Raw genomic sequence first — 14,831 nt, 5'->3', positions numbered from 1 at the left:
CACAAATCTTAACAACAATTGCACATTTAACAACTCTGTGGTGATTAAGAATAAATATGTGTGGTTTGACCAGAGGAGTGAGACAAGTTTCCACGGGCCCTTTGAGGGACACAAGATCTTTACTTAGAGAGTGCAAGGGCATCAGCACGCTCCCCTCTACTTCTGATGCGGCCTTCAGCTCTTTCAGTCCCGAAAAGTCCTGCAGGAGGCAAGTCAGGAAAAGAAAGACCGGGTTCCGCCAACATGAGGTGAGCAGTCTCTGAGCCCGGTGCTGGGGACAATTGGCCTGGAGCAGCTCCTGCATCAGAGAGCGGAGGCCGTGACTGAGTGGCTGCCTTCCCTGGCTGTCTGCATGCCCTTGAAGGCCAGCGAGGCAGGGAGGTCACAGCCATGAGGGGAGAGCGGCGTGCCCGCAGCGTGCTGCCAACCATGGCCTGCCATGTAGCTGGAGGGAGCTGCGCTGTATGGCATGTAGGGAGACACTTGAGCCGACGTGGCGTAGGGAGACATGGCTGGTGCTGATACGAAGCTTCCAACTGCTGGGAGGCCGTTGTGTGCCTGAAAGGAAAGGGAGACACGTTTCTATGGGAGACATTTTATACATAAAGGAAAAATTCTTCGCATTGAGGTTGGTCAGGCACTGAAACAGATTGCCCAGAGAGGGTATGGATGCCCCATCCCTGGAGGTGTTCAGTGCCAGGTTGAATGGGACCTTGAGCTGCCAGATCTAAGTGTCCCTGCTCATGGCAGGGAATTGGAGCCAGATAATCTTTAATGTCCCTTCCGACTGAGTTTATGACTTTAGGACAAAGCCTATCTGCCATAAGGAAAGCTGCTGAGGCTTTGTGCAGGAGCCAGGACCAATGATGCCCATGTGACAACTGGACACAGATACCTGGGAGAGCCACTTGTCATCATTCTCCTGGATGTCCACAGTGCAAAGGTGCCTTTGTGTTTTGCTTTTAAGACCAGCTGTCTGCATCAGACCCACACACCTCTCCTAGGAGCCTATCCATGGCCATAACTATCTGCGTAAGGACACATAAGGAACAAACGTCGAGAGCACGACAAGGAACAGCATGTATTATTCTGTGATTCTGTTATGAATTGATATTTGGGCAGTCCTTTGTGGAGCTAGGAATTGAACTCAATGATCCTTGTGTGTCCCTTCCAACTCCTGATATTCTGATGATTCAATGAGTGTGACCTCTTTGTATTTTGCCCTGCAATGCCAGGGATTCCTGCAGCCCAATGGTTGCATCTAATGCTGATGTTCAAGACGTAATGCTACTGCTATCTGTGATGGATCCATCACAGCACCCCACCTGCTCCAGCCCCAGCAGGCTCAGCCCTGAGCTACAACAGTCAGGCATGGGCACAAATCCTGACATAACACTCCCCATAGTGAAAGGTAACAAGTAGCTGGGGAATTGAAGTATCTGAAACTCTTTGGTAACTATTTGCACAGAGCATGAGTCAGAACTGTAGTATTGTTACTGATGATGTCTTTTAAAATCTGTTTTCTAGGTGTCTCTCATATAATGTTGCAAATGTTCTTTGCTCACAGCTTCTCGTGGTTTCAATAGCACTTCTGTGCACAAAGCAATTACAGGGCTAGGTCTTTTCCTGCAAGCTATTTTCTTAGGTCCTACTGTGGGTAGGGAGAAGGGTTTCTATTTAAATAAGGGAGAGTCCTTCAGTCTGCTGGGATAGGATTTCACAATGAATGACTCCTTATTTAAATAAAAAAGTTCAGCGTTTTACTTCACACCCTGTAAATGCTTCTTCAGCAGAACAGGAACAAAACAGGATCATTTATCTTGCTTAGGTTTTGATTTGTGTAGTGTTTATGTTTTAGTATCTGTGGTGGTTTTTTGGGTTTTTTTTTTTGTTTTTTTGTTTTTGTTTTTTTACCAAAAAGGTCTTCTGAGTATGAAAGAATGAATATAGATTCAGTAGATCATATAATGTCTGCCAATTTTTCAAAGATTTAATCACCTTGTAAAACTGGAACTACTCTGGACAGTGCAGAGCTGAAAAGCAAAACAGACTTTTGCTGCTGAAATTTCAGGCACTGTTAACATTTCACTTGATCAATCTCTGTCCAAATTGCACCTGTTCAAATTTCCAGTATTTATCCCCATAAATGGCACTGTCCTAGTTTCAGGTTTATGTTTCCTACCATTGTACTCAGTTCCACTGATTGGACGGTCTTCTCATTGCTGCTTGGGAAAACAAGCAGCAATCCTGCTGTAGCCAATATAAATGTGTGCAACAATCTAAAACAGCAGGAGACAGTGAGGGGATTCCAGCCATAAGTCTCAAATAGGGGTATTAATTAGTACAAAACATACAGCTGCAGCAGCAACATAATTGTCATTCCAAATCCATAAACACTTTGTTGAGGCTGCACGCACCTTATTCTTTTGAAAATCCAAATATGCAACCTGACCTTCAACTCCAATTACATGTCTCCTACTGTGTCTCAGAATTACACTTTAGCCTCGGTTCTAAATATCAGCATTTTCAGCAATACTAATTAATACAAACCCTCAAATAATTGCTCTGTAAATTACTATGCTTCTTAAATCACATGGAAAATTATTTCACTGAATTTATTGAAGGTAAAAACCATGACAGGTCCCAAAAAAGCTGCTGCTCCCCAAGCTCCATGCTGCTTCCACCATGTAGAAGTATGAAACAAGAAAAGAGAATATCTCTGATTTTCCCAACAGTAACAAAAAGCTTTTCGTGAGGCCAGTAGAGGCAGATTGTAACACAGGCATCAAGGCCCACAGCCTAATAGAATCCTGCAGGAAAAATGACTGCTGAGGGCTGGAAGGAAACCTGGAGCCAGTCCCTGGGGAGTTCCATTACTGTTGTGGCAATATGGGGCAGGCAAACTTCCAGCCCGGAGGCTCAGAAGAGGTTCTTTGGATGGTCATGTGCTCCCCCAGGGCTTGCCCATTCTCAAGCAGGTTGGTGCCCAGCAGCAGGCTAGAGGCTGGAAGTCCTGTTTTAAGTAAGATGCTTCAGGCATGAATGGTGATGCCCTATGAATACTTGGTTGTGCCTTTATAAGACTTCTCCTAAGCTACAGAGGAGGCACATGTCCTTCCATCCTCCTGCCTTGCCACTGCTCCCCACTAAAACATGGCTCTGGGAAAAGCCAGCCTTCTCCTTTGCTGTAGAGAAGATAAAATGTTTTCCATATGCTGTATAGACTGCTGTGTTGTAGGATGCTCTCTAACCACTGGTGCTTCCTTCTAAAACTCTTTAAAAAGACAGATGTTCTAACATCTCATCTGAGTAGAATAAGTACTCATTCTTAGGCTATGAATGCATCCTTCAAAGCTGTGTGCAGTAGTGCATTATGCCAAGCTGAAATATCACTTGATGCGATTTTTTTTTTGCCACACACCTGTCCCCATCCCACTATCACAGGCCAAGAGTCTGTTGGTGGGAAAGGTGACTTCCAGCCCTTAAGCAATTACTTCCTGCTATGTACAAACCTAAACTCTGCATCCAGGGGAAGAAAAAAAAAAAAAAAAAGTTTCTAAAAATGATGGCTATGTCTATATATGTAAATAAATAAAATAGACCGGAACCAATTCTTCAACACTGAGGATGATCAGCATTGTACATACACAGCCCCACAGCTCAGCTTCCTCTGACCAGAAACAGGGTGGCCTCATCCACAGCCTTTGGGAGGGCGCTCTGGCCCATGCCCTGCCTGATCCTGTGCTGGGGATTATGCTTTTCTTAACCTACTACCATGAACTGATGTTTTCATGCTGTCTAATGTTTTGAATGTGAGAAAGATCTTGCCCTAAGCATTTGGTGCAGAACAAGGAGACACATATAGGGAATTCTGGGGACCTGTCAGGTACTTGAAAGCTCTTGTCTTTTCCTCACTGAATAAATTAATCCCTTGTATTTTAGTGCCAGTGCTACCAAGATTTGAAGACTGAGTGATGTGAATGTCAATAGGTGTCTGAGAAAAGCAGGCAGCACTGGGGTGAGCCAGAGCAGTTTCCACACAGAGCAGGGTTCTGCTTCAGTGGGAGATTGTGCCTTGCTGCAAAGCAGCTCCTATAGTCCCAATTCAAAGCTGAGGGGATAAAAGAAACCTCACCTTACAGACTTAAAATTGTGCCACTCAGAAAGAAATCACTGATTTTCATCTCTGACTTTCAACACTGAGGGACTTGATGCAATGATTTTAACTACAAGGACTTTTCTGCTAAACAGCTGTAGATAGAGCAGGTTATCAGAAGGGTTGAATCTTGTCTGTCAATCCAGCACTTTTTACAAACATGACATTCACTTAAAATAAGTGGAGAGGATTAATTTCCATGAGCCTTTACATAGTGGATGAATAATTCATCCTGCAGTATTTCAGTCAGGGGAAGTGAGCACCAAAATCCAAACATTCATAATTGTAAGTGTGAGAACCCCATGGTTATTATGGATTTTTAAAGCTGTTGGAACTTGTTTTAAATGAAGAGCCTCTTGAACCTTGTTTTTAAGTTTTATAAACATTTTTTTCCTTAATTCAAACCATTGATTTTCAAGGGAAACAATTTAAAAACAAATAGACTAACATGTAGTTCTTACTGAGGGAGAACGCCTCCTGTGCCAATGATCAGAGCTCCTGCTTGACTGGCTGGCTTCTACAGAGAGCAGAGGGAAACAATTTCTCTGCATTGCTGCCTCTACTGATGTTTGGAAGCAACTGATGGAATAACTGCTTCCAAATTTCAGGGCTGTGTTGTAAACCTAGAACATGTGATTTGTGAATTCAGTGAAACGTGTTCTCACAAGGGTACCTGCAAACAACAGCTGAGTAAGGTTCAGTCTCGTGCTGTCCTACTGAGTTACCATGATACATGCCAGCACAAGTAAAAGGATTATCCAGGAGGAATCAAAGCCACAGAGACTTAAAGTGTCACTTTATGTGATATAAAATGATGATGCTGTGTGCATTTTCACCAGGGAAGGAGTTGACTCATTAGTTTTTATAGAAGGACTTGTAGTTTTAGACACTCTAAGTACGGTGCATTGCTTTCGGTCTGTTTGGGATTTGGGACATAAAGTGGGGGATAGTCTTTGGAACAAATAACTTCCATCAGATGTTTAGATTCCTACAAGTGAAAACCTAAGATCACCATCCACAACTCAGTTTCTGCTGTGCAGCTTATGCTGGTGTAACACGCCATACAGGTCAGCCTTGGCCTCTTCTTTCCTGCATTTCAGGTCACAAAATTTCTGCACAGGCTTCCCAATTAATCCATGTCAGACAAGCAATGTGACTTTTTTTTCTGCCTTGGCCATGTTAATACCAGAAGAACACTAGCTAGACTCCACTTTCAGGCATAAATTCAACTTACATCCGGTAACTGAGCTATACTGTTTTATTTCACCCCTTTTTCTGCTCTTCTTTCTGAGTGTTTTGCTTGCTATGTATGTTCTCTTGAGTATCAAAATCAGATCCTCTCCATGTGATCCCTTCATGTGTAGCTTCTAAGTGTTTCCAAAAATGACGCAGAGTTATCTGCAGTTTCTCAGAAATAGCATTCAAAACTGCAAATCTGCATTTAGGTTAATTGTTATTGATTGCAATCATGCAAAGAATCTGATTCCAAGTTTACATGGTACCAATGAGAGATGATGCCACATCAGTTTCACAGTTTGACTCTGAAGTAGACAGTTGATTCTGTCCACAAGGATGTAGATGATTCTTCTTATGTTGAAGTAATTGTTTCCAATGGTTTGAGTCTGTCCATTGTAATGTAACTGCTACAGTATTTTTTTGTAGGGGTAATGTATTATGTAGATGAAGCATTTGTTTCGTGGAAGCATTTTAAATGCTTAGGAAGCATTTCTTGAGAAATTACACTGGCTTCAAGACCAAACTAGCTGATCTGACAGCTCTGATGAGCTTGGACATGACTCAGCCCAAGCTCCATTGTCAGAGCAGCAGAAGCTCTGCCCGTGCCATTGCTTCAGGAATGCATTTCTGGTTGCTGCTTTGTGTTTCTAACAGTTCCTTGGGTGGAAGGAAGCCTCCCTGCCATTGGATCAGTGAACTCAGCAACTGCTTTTATCCTCCAGCCCAGGGCCTTTCCCCAAAAGCAAATGAAACAGTTCCATGGAGGTGTGAGCACAGTGCTGTGAACAGCAGCTCCCAGCAAACAGAGTGGCCTTGGCTACAGAGCATCACAGACACTCTCACAGCTCATTTCTCAAAACAAAAAGCTTTAACAATTCCTGGAATTCCTGAATGTCCTGAAAACACAGGCACAAGTAGCTACTGGAGGAGCCATTTTTTTCCACAGCAAGCGAAAACCATAGCAGGAAGCCGAGCTGAGTATCTCATCCTTCAATCAGAAGAGCAGATGATTTTAAAAACCCAGAAGATAGTTGATGTCCTTTGTGACGTGCACATCATCAGTCAAAAAAGTGATAGTAGGGAGACTAGGAGCAATCAGTGAAAACTGAAAGCATAAAGGAAGCAAATATGCTAAGTCTCCCTTTTTAATTAGAGGTTAAATGTGATTTAAACATCAGAGCAACACATGGGATCCCGAGGGAAGATTAAACAAATTTTGAAAGTAAAACATCATCAGCAGGCATGCAATGGAAATCTCATTTTAGAAAACAGCATTACCTAAAAATGTAAGAATACACCTATGTTACTTTTAAGCTTTTAAAACAAAATATTTTGGTGCATACTGTCGTTAATGAAATTAGAGCTAAATTTTGAAACTGCTATTCAGTACGTCAGCATCAATGAGAAAAATGACATGGTCCTAAAAGAACTCATTCAAAATCAGCATCCCCCTAAAATTAACGTCCTACAAAGGTAAGTCAGAGTTACCAAAAAAATAAACACTACAGAAGTGAGCAGTGATTTCATTTATGCAATTTAATATCTTTGTATTATGAAACTTTTGAAGAAAAATGTAATAAAATTGCTAAGATGGCAAGATGTATTGATAACCCAGTCAGAGCTGATCCTGCAAACTACTTTTGCTGTCTTTTCCTTATATTGGAAATTTTTGTGCAAAAGTATGTTCACAGCTCATGTTGGACCATGTCCATATTCTTATATGATGACCTTCTTTTACTGAATATGTTTCCACTTTCATTTTCTGTTAATGGAAGTAGAAGAATAGAATGGACAGATTCTGAAAAGTGAAAACATCTTCATTAAATGATTTTGAAGTCTGAAAAGCCTTGAAGTGGGGACATTTTGTAGGTAGGATACTACTTTGAAACATGTGCCTTAATTTTCGATAAGAACTGGAGAGGTAATACACAGAAATTGAGGAGCTTCTAAAATAGCACATGGGCAAGATGTTTGCAGTCAGTCTGTCTTGCAGCTGAGCTGGGTTGATTCCCAGAACATTAGGCTTTGAAAAATAGGAAGAAAACTTTCAAGGCTGGGAATTACAGGATCTCTTTCTTTCTATGTTGTATAAAGCAATGCTGATATTCTATTAAAAAAACACAGTTAAAATAGAAAATATGCAGCCTCAAGTTCTTTGCAACATTGCAAACATACTCAGTTATCCGATTCTATACCATCTCTCTTACACTTAAGCTTTTATCTTTGCATCTGTTTTCCCCGTTATTAAATTCAATAGTCCTTGCATTACTCTATACCACATGAGCAAATCATGCTACTTCTAAAATAAAGTTCATCTGCTTAGTAATGAGCAGATCCTATTCCCTGTGCTTGATATGTTTTTTTATTAACTTTAAGTTCCTTCCTTTACTTGTGGGCATCCCCAGCTGCAATGAATAACATGAAAATCAGATAGGATCAATTGAGTGTTTTAACTGAAGCTACGATATGCATCAAAATCACTCTTAATTGTATTTTCCTATCAAATTTTGAATCTTAGCCTCTTCAGGGAAATAAAAACACTTTTTTGGAAATAGTATTAACTGGAATTTACACACCATCACCAATGCTTTCCTAAAGGAGTCATGGTCATTTTACATCTTTTCCAAAACCAACTACAACAGAAACAAAAGAAAAAAAATAAAAAACCTTTTTCACAGAGACTTAAACAGGGAAAAACGATCTGAGAAATGCGCTACAAAAATAGCAGAGGGAAGGAGAGATGGGAGAAAAAAGGCTGAGACAAGGTGGACCGAGGGAAAACGGAGTACTCTCCAAGGGAAAAGGGTGAGCAAGCATTTTAGATGCTTGCTCAGAACAGAATTATTTTAGGTGATTTTCACTGTGAAATTATTTCTATCACATAGGAGGCATCAGGCACATACTAATAAGTCAGCCTAAAACATTTCCCAAATTTGAGTATTGTGAAAGTGCTATAGGTTCACTGAATGGTTATTTTCCATTCACACTCCACTTTAGGAAGAACGTGTAAATGGAACTCACCACCTTTCCAATGAAAGTGTTGCCTCTTAGGTTATTTTCTATTATTTAATAAACTTCACAATTGTATTTACTCTGAGTACAAAGTTTGATTTCAATTGTAAAGATGAAACTTGAACTTCCTTTAGAGAGATACACTGTCCTTAGTAGACAAAAGGGAAGCTCAGGAAAAGTCATGCCTTGAGAACAAAGTCCCGGGAGTAGAACTAGCAACACGATCACATTGTTTTGAAACAGATTCTCACAGTAATTCACCCTAGTATTTTGGCAAAATCTGGAGATTTGCAGGGCAATTATGGGCATTAGACAAGTAAACACAATGAATGGAATAGGCATTTGTTCTTCCTACAGTGATGTTTTAAACCATGATGTATTAGCAAAAATCTGTATGAAAAAATGCCTTCTTTGTACAGTATATGTAACAATACATTGCAATTTAAATATAGCTTTACAAGTTGATGGGAAGAGATGTTACGAGCACAGAGACATCAAAGGGATTTTTGCTGGTTAAAAGTTGGTAAATATGGGGTCAAACTGGTCATACCTTCACTTTGTCCTCTTTGGGGAAAACCAAAACTGCAGTCCCCTTTGTCTAACCAAGTCCTGATGCTGTGAAGGCAATTACTGAGAAGCTGGCAAGTTAGGATGGGTGAAATCAGAACCCACTGAATGGACATCATTATGATTAGGCATATACACAATCCCTAAAAGCTGACAAACTGCCACAACAGATGAACAAACTGTACAGCCTTTATCTACCTTTCACTCTCCTGCAAGCACCTGAAGACTGAAGATCAAGTCCTGTTTGATCTCCTTGCCCCAACACTGTTCCCTGGCTGTGACAAGCATCTCCCACCACTCTCGCCTTCCAGGCCATGGGCCTCTAAGTCACAGCGGAGTTCCTGGCTGCTTGGGGCCTTTGGAGCAAAGGATGCTCAGTGTGCAGTCCAAGTATCATTGTACCATTCACTCACCTCTCTGACTTTCTTTATTAGTTTCATCCAGGTGGAGTGCCCTGTAGCCATGTGGGTTGGTGGGCAGGGCACTGGGTTTTGGCCGTGGAAGCAGGTGGCCAGTAAGAGGCAGGTCTCACAAATGGGGTTCGAATGGGGTGCCATCCAGATCACCTGGGAAGGAATCGGGTGCATGTAGTGGGATCAGCTCATGCCCCTCACCCACAACATGCATTGACATGGATGCCTAGACCTTGAGCAAGCCATCTTAGTGATTGTATTACAGTAACAGGCACTGGTCTGGAGACAAGACAGAACTGGAGAGTCTCCAAGCCAAGGTCTGAGCCCTTGCAGACAGGAAATCTGCTTACAATTCTGTTAGGTACTATGGTAAGGAAGCCAAAATGCCCCTCTCTTTAGCAGCATCCCGTCCTCCGGGTATGGGTTGGGAGCTGGTAGTTTAAACCTTTATCATAATGAATTTTGCATGGTCCCGGAATAGGAGTTCAGTTCCCTGAGTCCTGGTTTAGAATATAAGATGCCAAATAAGCAATCTGCTAATGAAATTTTGCAATTAAAAATCTGTTTAGGAAGGTCATGTCATTTAAAGTTAAGTTTGCATCTCACTCCCAAAGAAGTAACTATATGTTGCAGGTTCTAAGCAGTGCAGATAAAAACAATTACAGATGCTTTTGCCACCACATTCACTGTTCATCCACAGTCAATATTCAGGAACTTAAATATTTACATTGCTTACATTTTCTGTGTAAATAATTGCCAAGAATTGCACCTACAATTATTTGCAATCACTTGCCCCTAAAATGGAGCCTTCATTTTTACTCTGCAAGCAACGTGGAGATCAGGATTACCTCATCAGAATGCAGCCAAAGAACAGAACAAGGAGTGTCATCCCAGTGAGCTGAGAAGTCAAAATGGGAACAGCTGAGGAAGTTTTATTGAGACAAAGGTGAAAGGTTTGCTACTTTGGGGTCCACCTAATATATCAGAGAAAGACTGCCCAACTCACATTCACAAGCCCCTCATAACTAGGAGTGTTCTCAGCATCTCTGCTAGGTTTGGAGTCAGACCTCCAAACAGGTCACATTTTTCTCCAGTAAACTCACAATAACCACTTGCCCTCAGATCCCAGTTACAAACATTTTCCATTTAGTGAGCATCAGCTCCCTTTGACAGCATGCTTGTCTGCTTCCTGCAATACACACATATTTCAGAAAATAATTCTGAAAAAGATATGTTTCCAAAGCTATTTGCATCTCAACAGATCAGACAGGCATGCATCAGACCTCTTGTATTTTCATACACATGCAAATATCAGCTGCAGTTTTTTCACTTTACACATCCCTTACATTAGTCCAGAAAGGCACAAGCGTGAGATGGATGAAAACTGAATTAGGAATATGAGGAATATTTATTAAATGACTTCACTTCAAATACAGGGTACAATTAGATTTGTATCCCAATGATTTCAGACAGTATTTTTTCCTTATTACAGCCATTACTACAAGCTGTTTAATGCATAAAAGTTCTCAGGATATTCATCCTTTGTGTTAGTAATATGGTTACACATAGAAGCCTTACCCCCAACACACAATGAAAGTGCCTCTCAGTGTGAATACTGGTATGTAACTGAGATCCTTACAAAACTTTTACAACCTGAAACTGTCAAGCTCTCAGAAAACACTATTTTCCTTTTCAGTTTCACAATTCAGTTTCACAATTGCACTTTTTGCAAAGCTGTATGATAAGAGAAATATGCAAAAATACTGCAGTGGGAAAATATAACGTGGCTCCTTACACAAGGACAGTAACTTGGGGTATCAGGTAATTAGAAGTGAATACAAACTTCACAAGGCATTGCTGTACTCCCTATGCAGTTTTGATGCAGAATGATAGTTCTCCAGGCAGTTCTCCAACTCCCCAGCCCAAACACCAAAGAATATCTCAAAGACCCCAGTGACACCAGGAAATTAAAAACACAGTGAAAAGTGTTCTACATTCAGCCATTCAATTTCATGTTAAACAAGTGGGACTACATATTGCCAAGGCCAAAATTTGAAGTTTTCCTCCCTTTTTCGTCCAATCCTCTCTGAAACAGAATTCTCACTCATATGTATGTAAGGGGTAAAATGCAACCAACCACCCACACTACTCTTGGATCAGCCCTGGATGAGTTGAATGGGAGCACCCCCCAAGAACACAAGGCTGCAGTGCCCTGTGATAAAACAAATGGGTATCCATTGGAAGGAGGGAGCAGATCATATAGTTTGAAAGTATGAGTCTGTTCTTTAGGCTCAATTCTTCTAGTCTTGTTCATGCAGAGAGAACATCCAAGGGCTTTCTTGAGAGGTAAAATATTATCTTCCATGACTGAGATGGGAAGACAAGTCCTTCACCCACCCAGTAGCTATGGAGTTCTTTGCAAGTTGCAGGCACTTGAATCTGCATCATGAATGCTGTCAATGCTTAAAATATAGTGCTGATATTAGGTAGGAACAGCAGAATCCAATATAGGTCCCACAAGTTTATTCATTAATGTGCTTCAGAGCACATTCCCTCTGCTCCTTTCTCTGCTCCTTTTATGTAACTGGAAGACCTCAGTGAAACAAATGCACTGGGTTCTGTGTTGCTCTGCTCCTGTTGTATGCTTCAGTGTCTTGTTTGTACGGGCATAACACTGGAGCAAGCACTATAGAGCAGTCACCTCTCTTCTGCAGGGGACATCCTCTTTCTGCCTTCGCAAGATCCAGCATTTGCAATGAGCTTTGCACAGAGAAGATGAAAATTCCGTTTACCCTGAGCTCCAAACAGAGAGCCTATTGCAGTGTAATTCCTCTGGCATGAAAATTGCCTCTGCACTTGCTCCCTTTCTCACCACTACAGCTACCTGATTGCTGGATCTGCATAAATGAGCCAATGTTCTCTCCTGTCCTCCGCTCACTTGTTTCCATCTAAAGCAATACATGTGGGAAAAAAAAAAAAAGAGGAAAAAAAACCAACAACCACCATGTAAAGATCCGAGAATGTATTTTGCTGAGACCGAATTGCCATGGAACAGCAGCCCAGACTTACTGAGCTTCAGCAAACAGGCAGTAAGGCAGTTCTACATGCAGCAAGATTTTGGCTCAGTTTGCACATTTGGCCAAAAAAAAAAAACAAAACAAAACAACAACAAAAAAAACCACATATAAATAGATAAAAAGGAAATCACAAAAAATAAAGTATAAAAACCCCACTTTTATATCCTTATTTGACATTGATTTTCTTTAAATATATCCTGAATTAGCAAGGTACTGAACTTGTGACATGCAAACCAACTAATGCACAGATGAATGAAATTGCTGGTAAGCAAGCTGAACACCGCATGAACAGACTGGTCTGTAGTGCAAAAAAGCCCATTGATACATATTATTAAGGGGAAAAAGTGGGGGAAATCTCATCTGTACCTTCTTTCAGTGAGCAAGGATCAGAAAATGACCTTTTGGATAAATACTTTTTAGATTTTCCATCCTTTTAAACTCTGGACAATGTATTTTTGTCAATGAATTCCACTTTATTAATTGCAATTTTCTCCATTTTTAGATAGTGAATATCTTTAGATTACATTTATCAGATTATCTTTCAGATTGAACAAAACTTCAAAATAGAACTGGTATTGACAATAGAGCAGTAATATATTATGAAGACGAAAGTATAAATGCTGAAAGAGTGAAAAAAGGAAATAAAAATATTTTCCAACACCAGCACTGAAAATCATGCAATGTACATAGCATTGTTCCTCAGTGTCCCATTGGGGTAAATAAGATTTCATAGGTGTATTCTCCTTGAGCCTGATCCTGTGGCTATTTCAGCAGAATCAATGAATGGCCCACACTGGCACCTATGACAACGCAGCCCTGGCACAGCTGGCCTCAGCAGAAGATATTTCCATAATTGTCAGTAAGATTGCTAATCAGTTATTTGTTTCCTGATAAAATTGTGGAAGGGTAAATATTAACTCTAAGTCCGATTTTATCTACACAATCATGGCTATAACACTCTGCAGATTTTTCACAATATGCAATGAACAAAATAATAACACGATAATAGAAAAAATACAATGCAAAACAAATAGAAGAGCAGTACGGGCATCACATTTTTGCAAGGCAGAATATGTAATACAGTGGTCGTTCACTATGGTGTGTCCCATTCTACCTTGGTCACTACAAGTAGCCGCACAATTTGTACTCAGCAGCTCAGAAGGGTTTGATTCAGCTCCTCTCAGCACCAAACCAATCACAGAGTCCAAAAGCAGACTCAAAATTCAGAACACGTGTCCCAGACCTCTGCCCTTGATGGGCAGCACACTAAGAGCACACAAAAAAAGCACACTTCTTTAAAATTTTCTTTGAATTCATTACAAATATGACAAAGGAATCACAGAAGGCAACGGGTCTCAGAAGCCCATCTTATGTTTTGAAATGTTTTCCATTGGATGGAAGAAGTACAGTCAGGTTTTCTTTGGTTGTGTTTTTCTGAAACCTGCACTGCCCAGGTAGCAACAGTTGACTCTTTAAAAGCTTTTCCCCTGGCATAGGATTTGATTAGCAGGCACAAAGATTTACACAGAGATTTGTTAAGTTGCAGTTATACTGCGTTGTAATAAAATTATTGACAGTTCGCAGTCTGCTTAAGCAGTTAAAAAAGCTTCACGTAGGAAGCAGACACACCTCATTTTCGAATTCTTCCCCTACCTCCCAAGCGCCGCGCACAGCCCGCAGCGCGGCCACCAGGGCGGCAGTGGGACGCGCCGAAAACAGCAGGGGCACAGAGCGAAGGAAAGCACCGAGCCGACAGCGGGAGCTCAGCCCCTGGAAGGGGCCACAGCCCCAGGGCTAAGCTCGGAGGCCCCACGCACCCCCCCTCCCGGCCGGCCCTCTCCCTTTACCTGGCTGTACTTGGCCTCCTGTTCCAGGGAGCTCTTCTCCAGCCCGTTCACGGCGTGCTGGGCTGCAGGGGGGAAGCTGCTCCGGCCCAGGCTGCTCCACTCCTCCACCTTGGGGCTGGGGTACGAAGAGGTGTCACTCACTGCGGGAAACACGGGGGCAAAGGATTAGAGTTAGACTTAAGGGGCAGCTGTCCCTCACCCTCTGCACGACGCTGAGCCCCCGCATCCTCCCTGGAGGGAGAGGCGGCTGTGCCTCCCATCCTTATGAGCAGCCGGTTAGAAGAGCATCGTGCCACCAAGGCCCGGAGCTGACTCGGCCCGGTGCTTGGCCTCCCTGGAGTCTGCCAGAGAGACTGACAGGAATCGCCACCTATGCGTGGCTGTGGATAAACAGCAGCCCGCAGTAGAAGGAAAGCTGGAGCAGCCGCGTAACACACAGGGTTCTAAATACGTTTAGGACCAAAACTAAGAAAAAGTAAACAAACCACGAAAAAAAAAAAAAAATAGAACGAAAACAGAAAAA

General features: G+C 41.8%; 1 protein-coding gene across 1 annotated transcript in view; it reads right to left on the bottom strand.

The window, feature by feature from the left end:
• Positions 1–303: 303 nt before the first annotated feature.
• Positions 304–14,831, bottom strand: part of PAX9 (paired box 9) — a 16,844-nt gene continuing 2,316 nt past the window's right edge. Inside the window, exons 2-4 of the mRNA XM_042813293.1 lie at positions 14,309–14,448; positions 9,385–9,537; positions 304–558 (exon numbers count right to left, since the gene is read on the bottom strand). Coding sequence (XP_042669227.1) covers positions 304–558; positions 9,385–9,537; positions 14,309–14,448 — 548 coding nt within the window. The remainder of the gene's footprint in view (positions 559–9,384; positions 9,538–14,308; positions 14,449–14,831) is intronic.

Source organism: Centrocercus urophasianus, unplaced genomic scaffold, assembly GCF_019232065.1.
Source record: "Centrocercus urophasianus isolate 14NV4802_14NV808 unplaced genomic scaffold, USGS_Curo_1.0 seq_14, whole genome shotgun sequence".
NCBI lineage: Eukaryota > Metazoa > Chordata > Aves > Galliformes > Phasianidae > Centrocercus > Centrocercus urophasianus.
The sequence above is the reverse complement of the archived record's forward strand: the minus strand, read 5'-3'. Positions and strand labels throughout refer to the sequence as shown.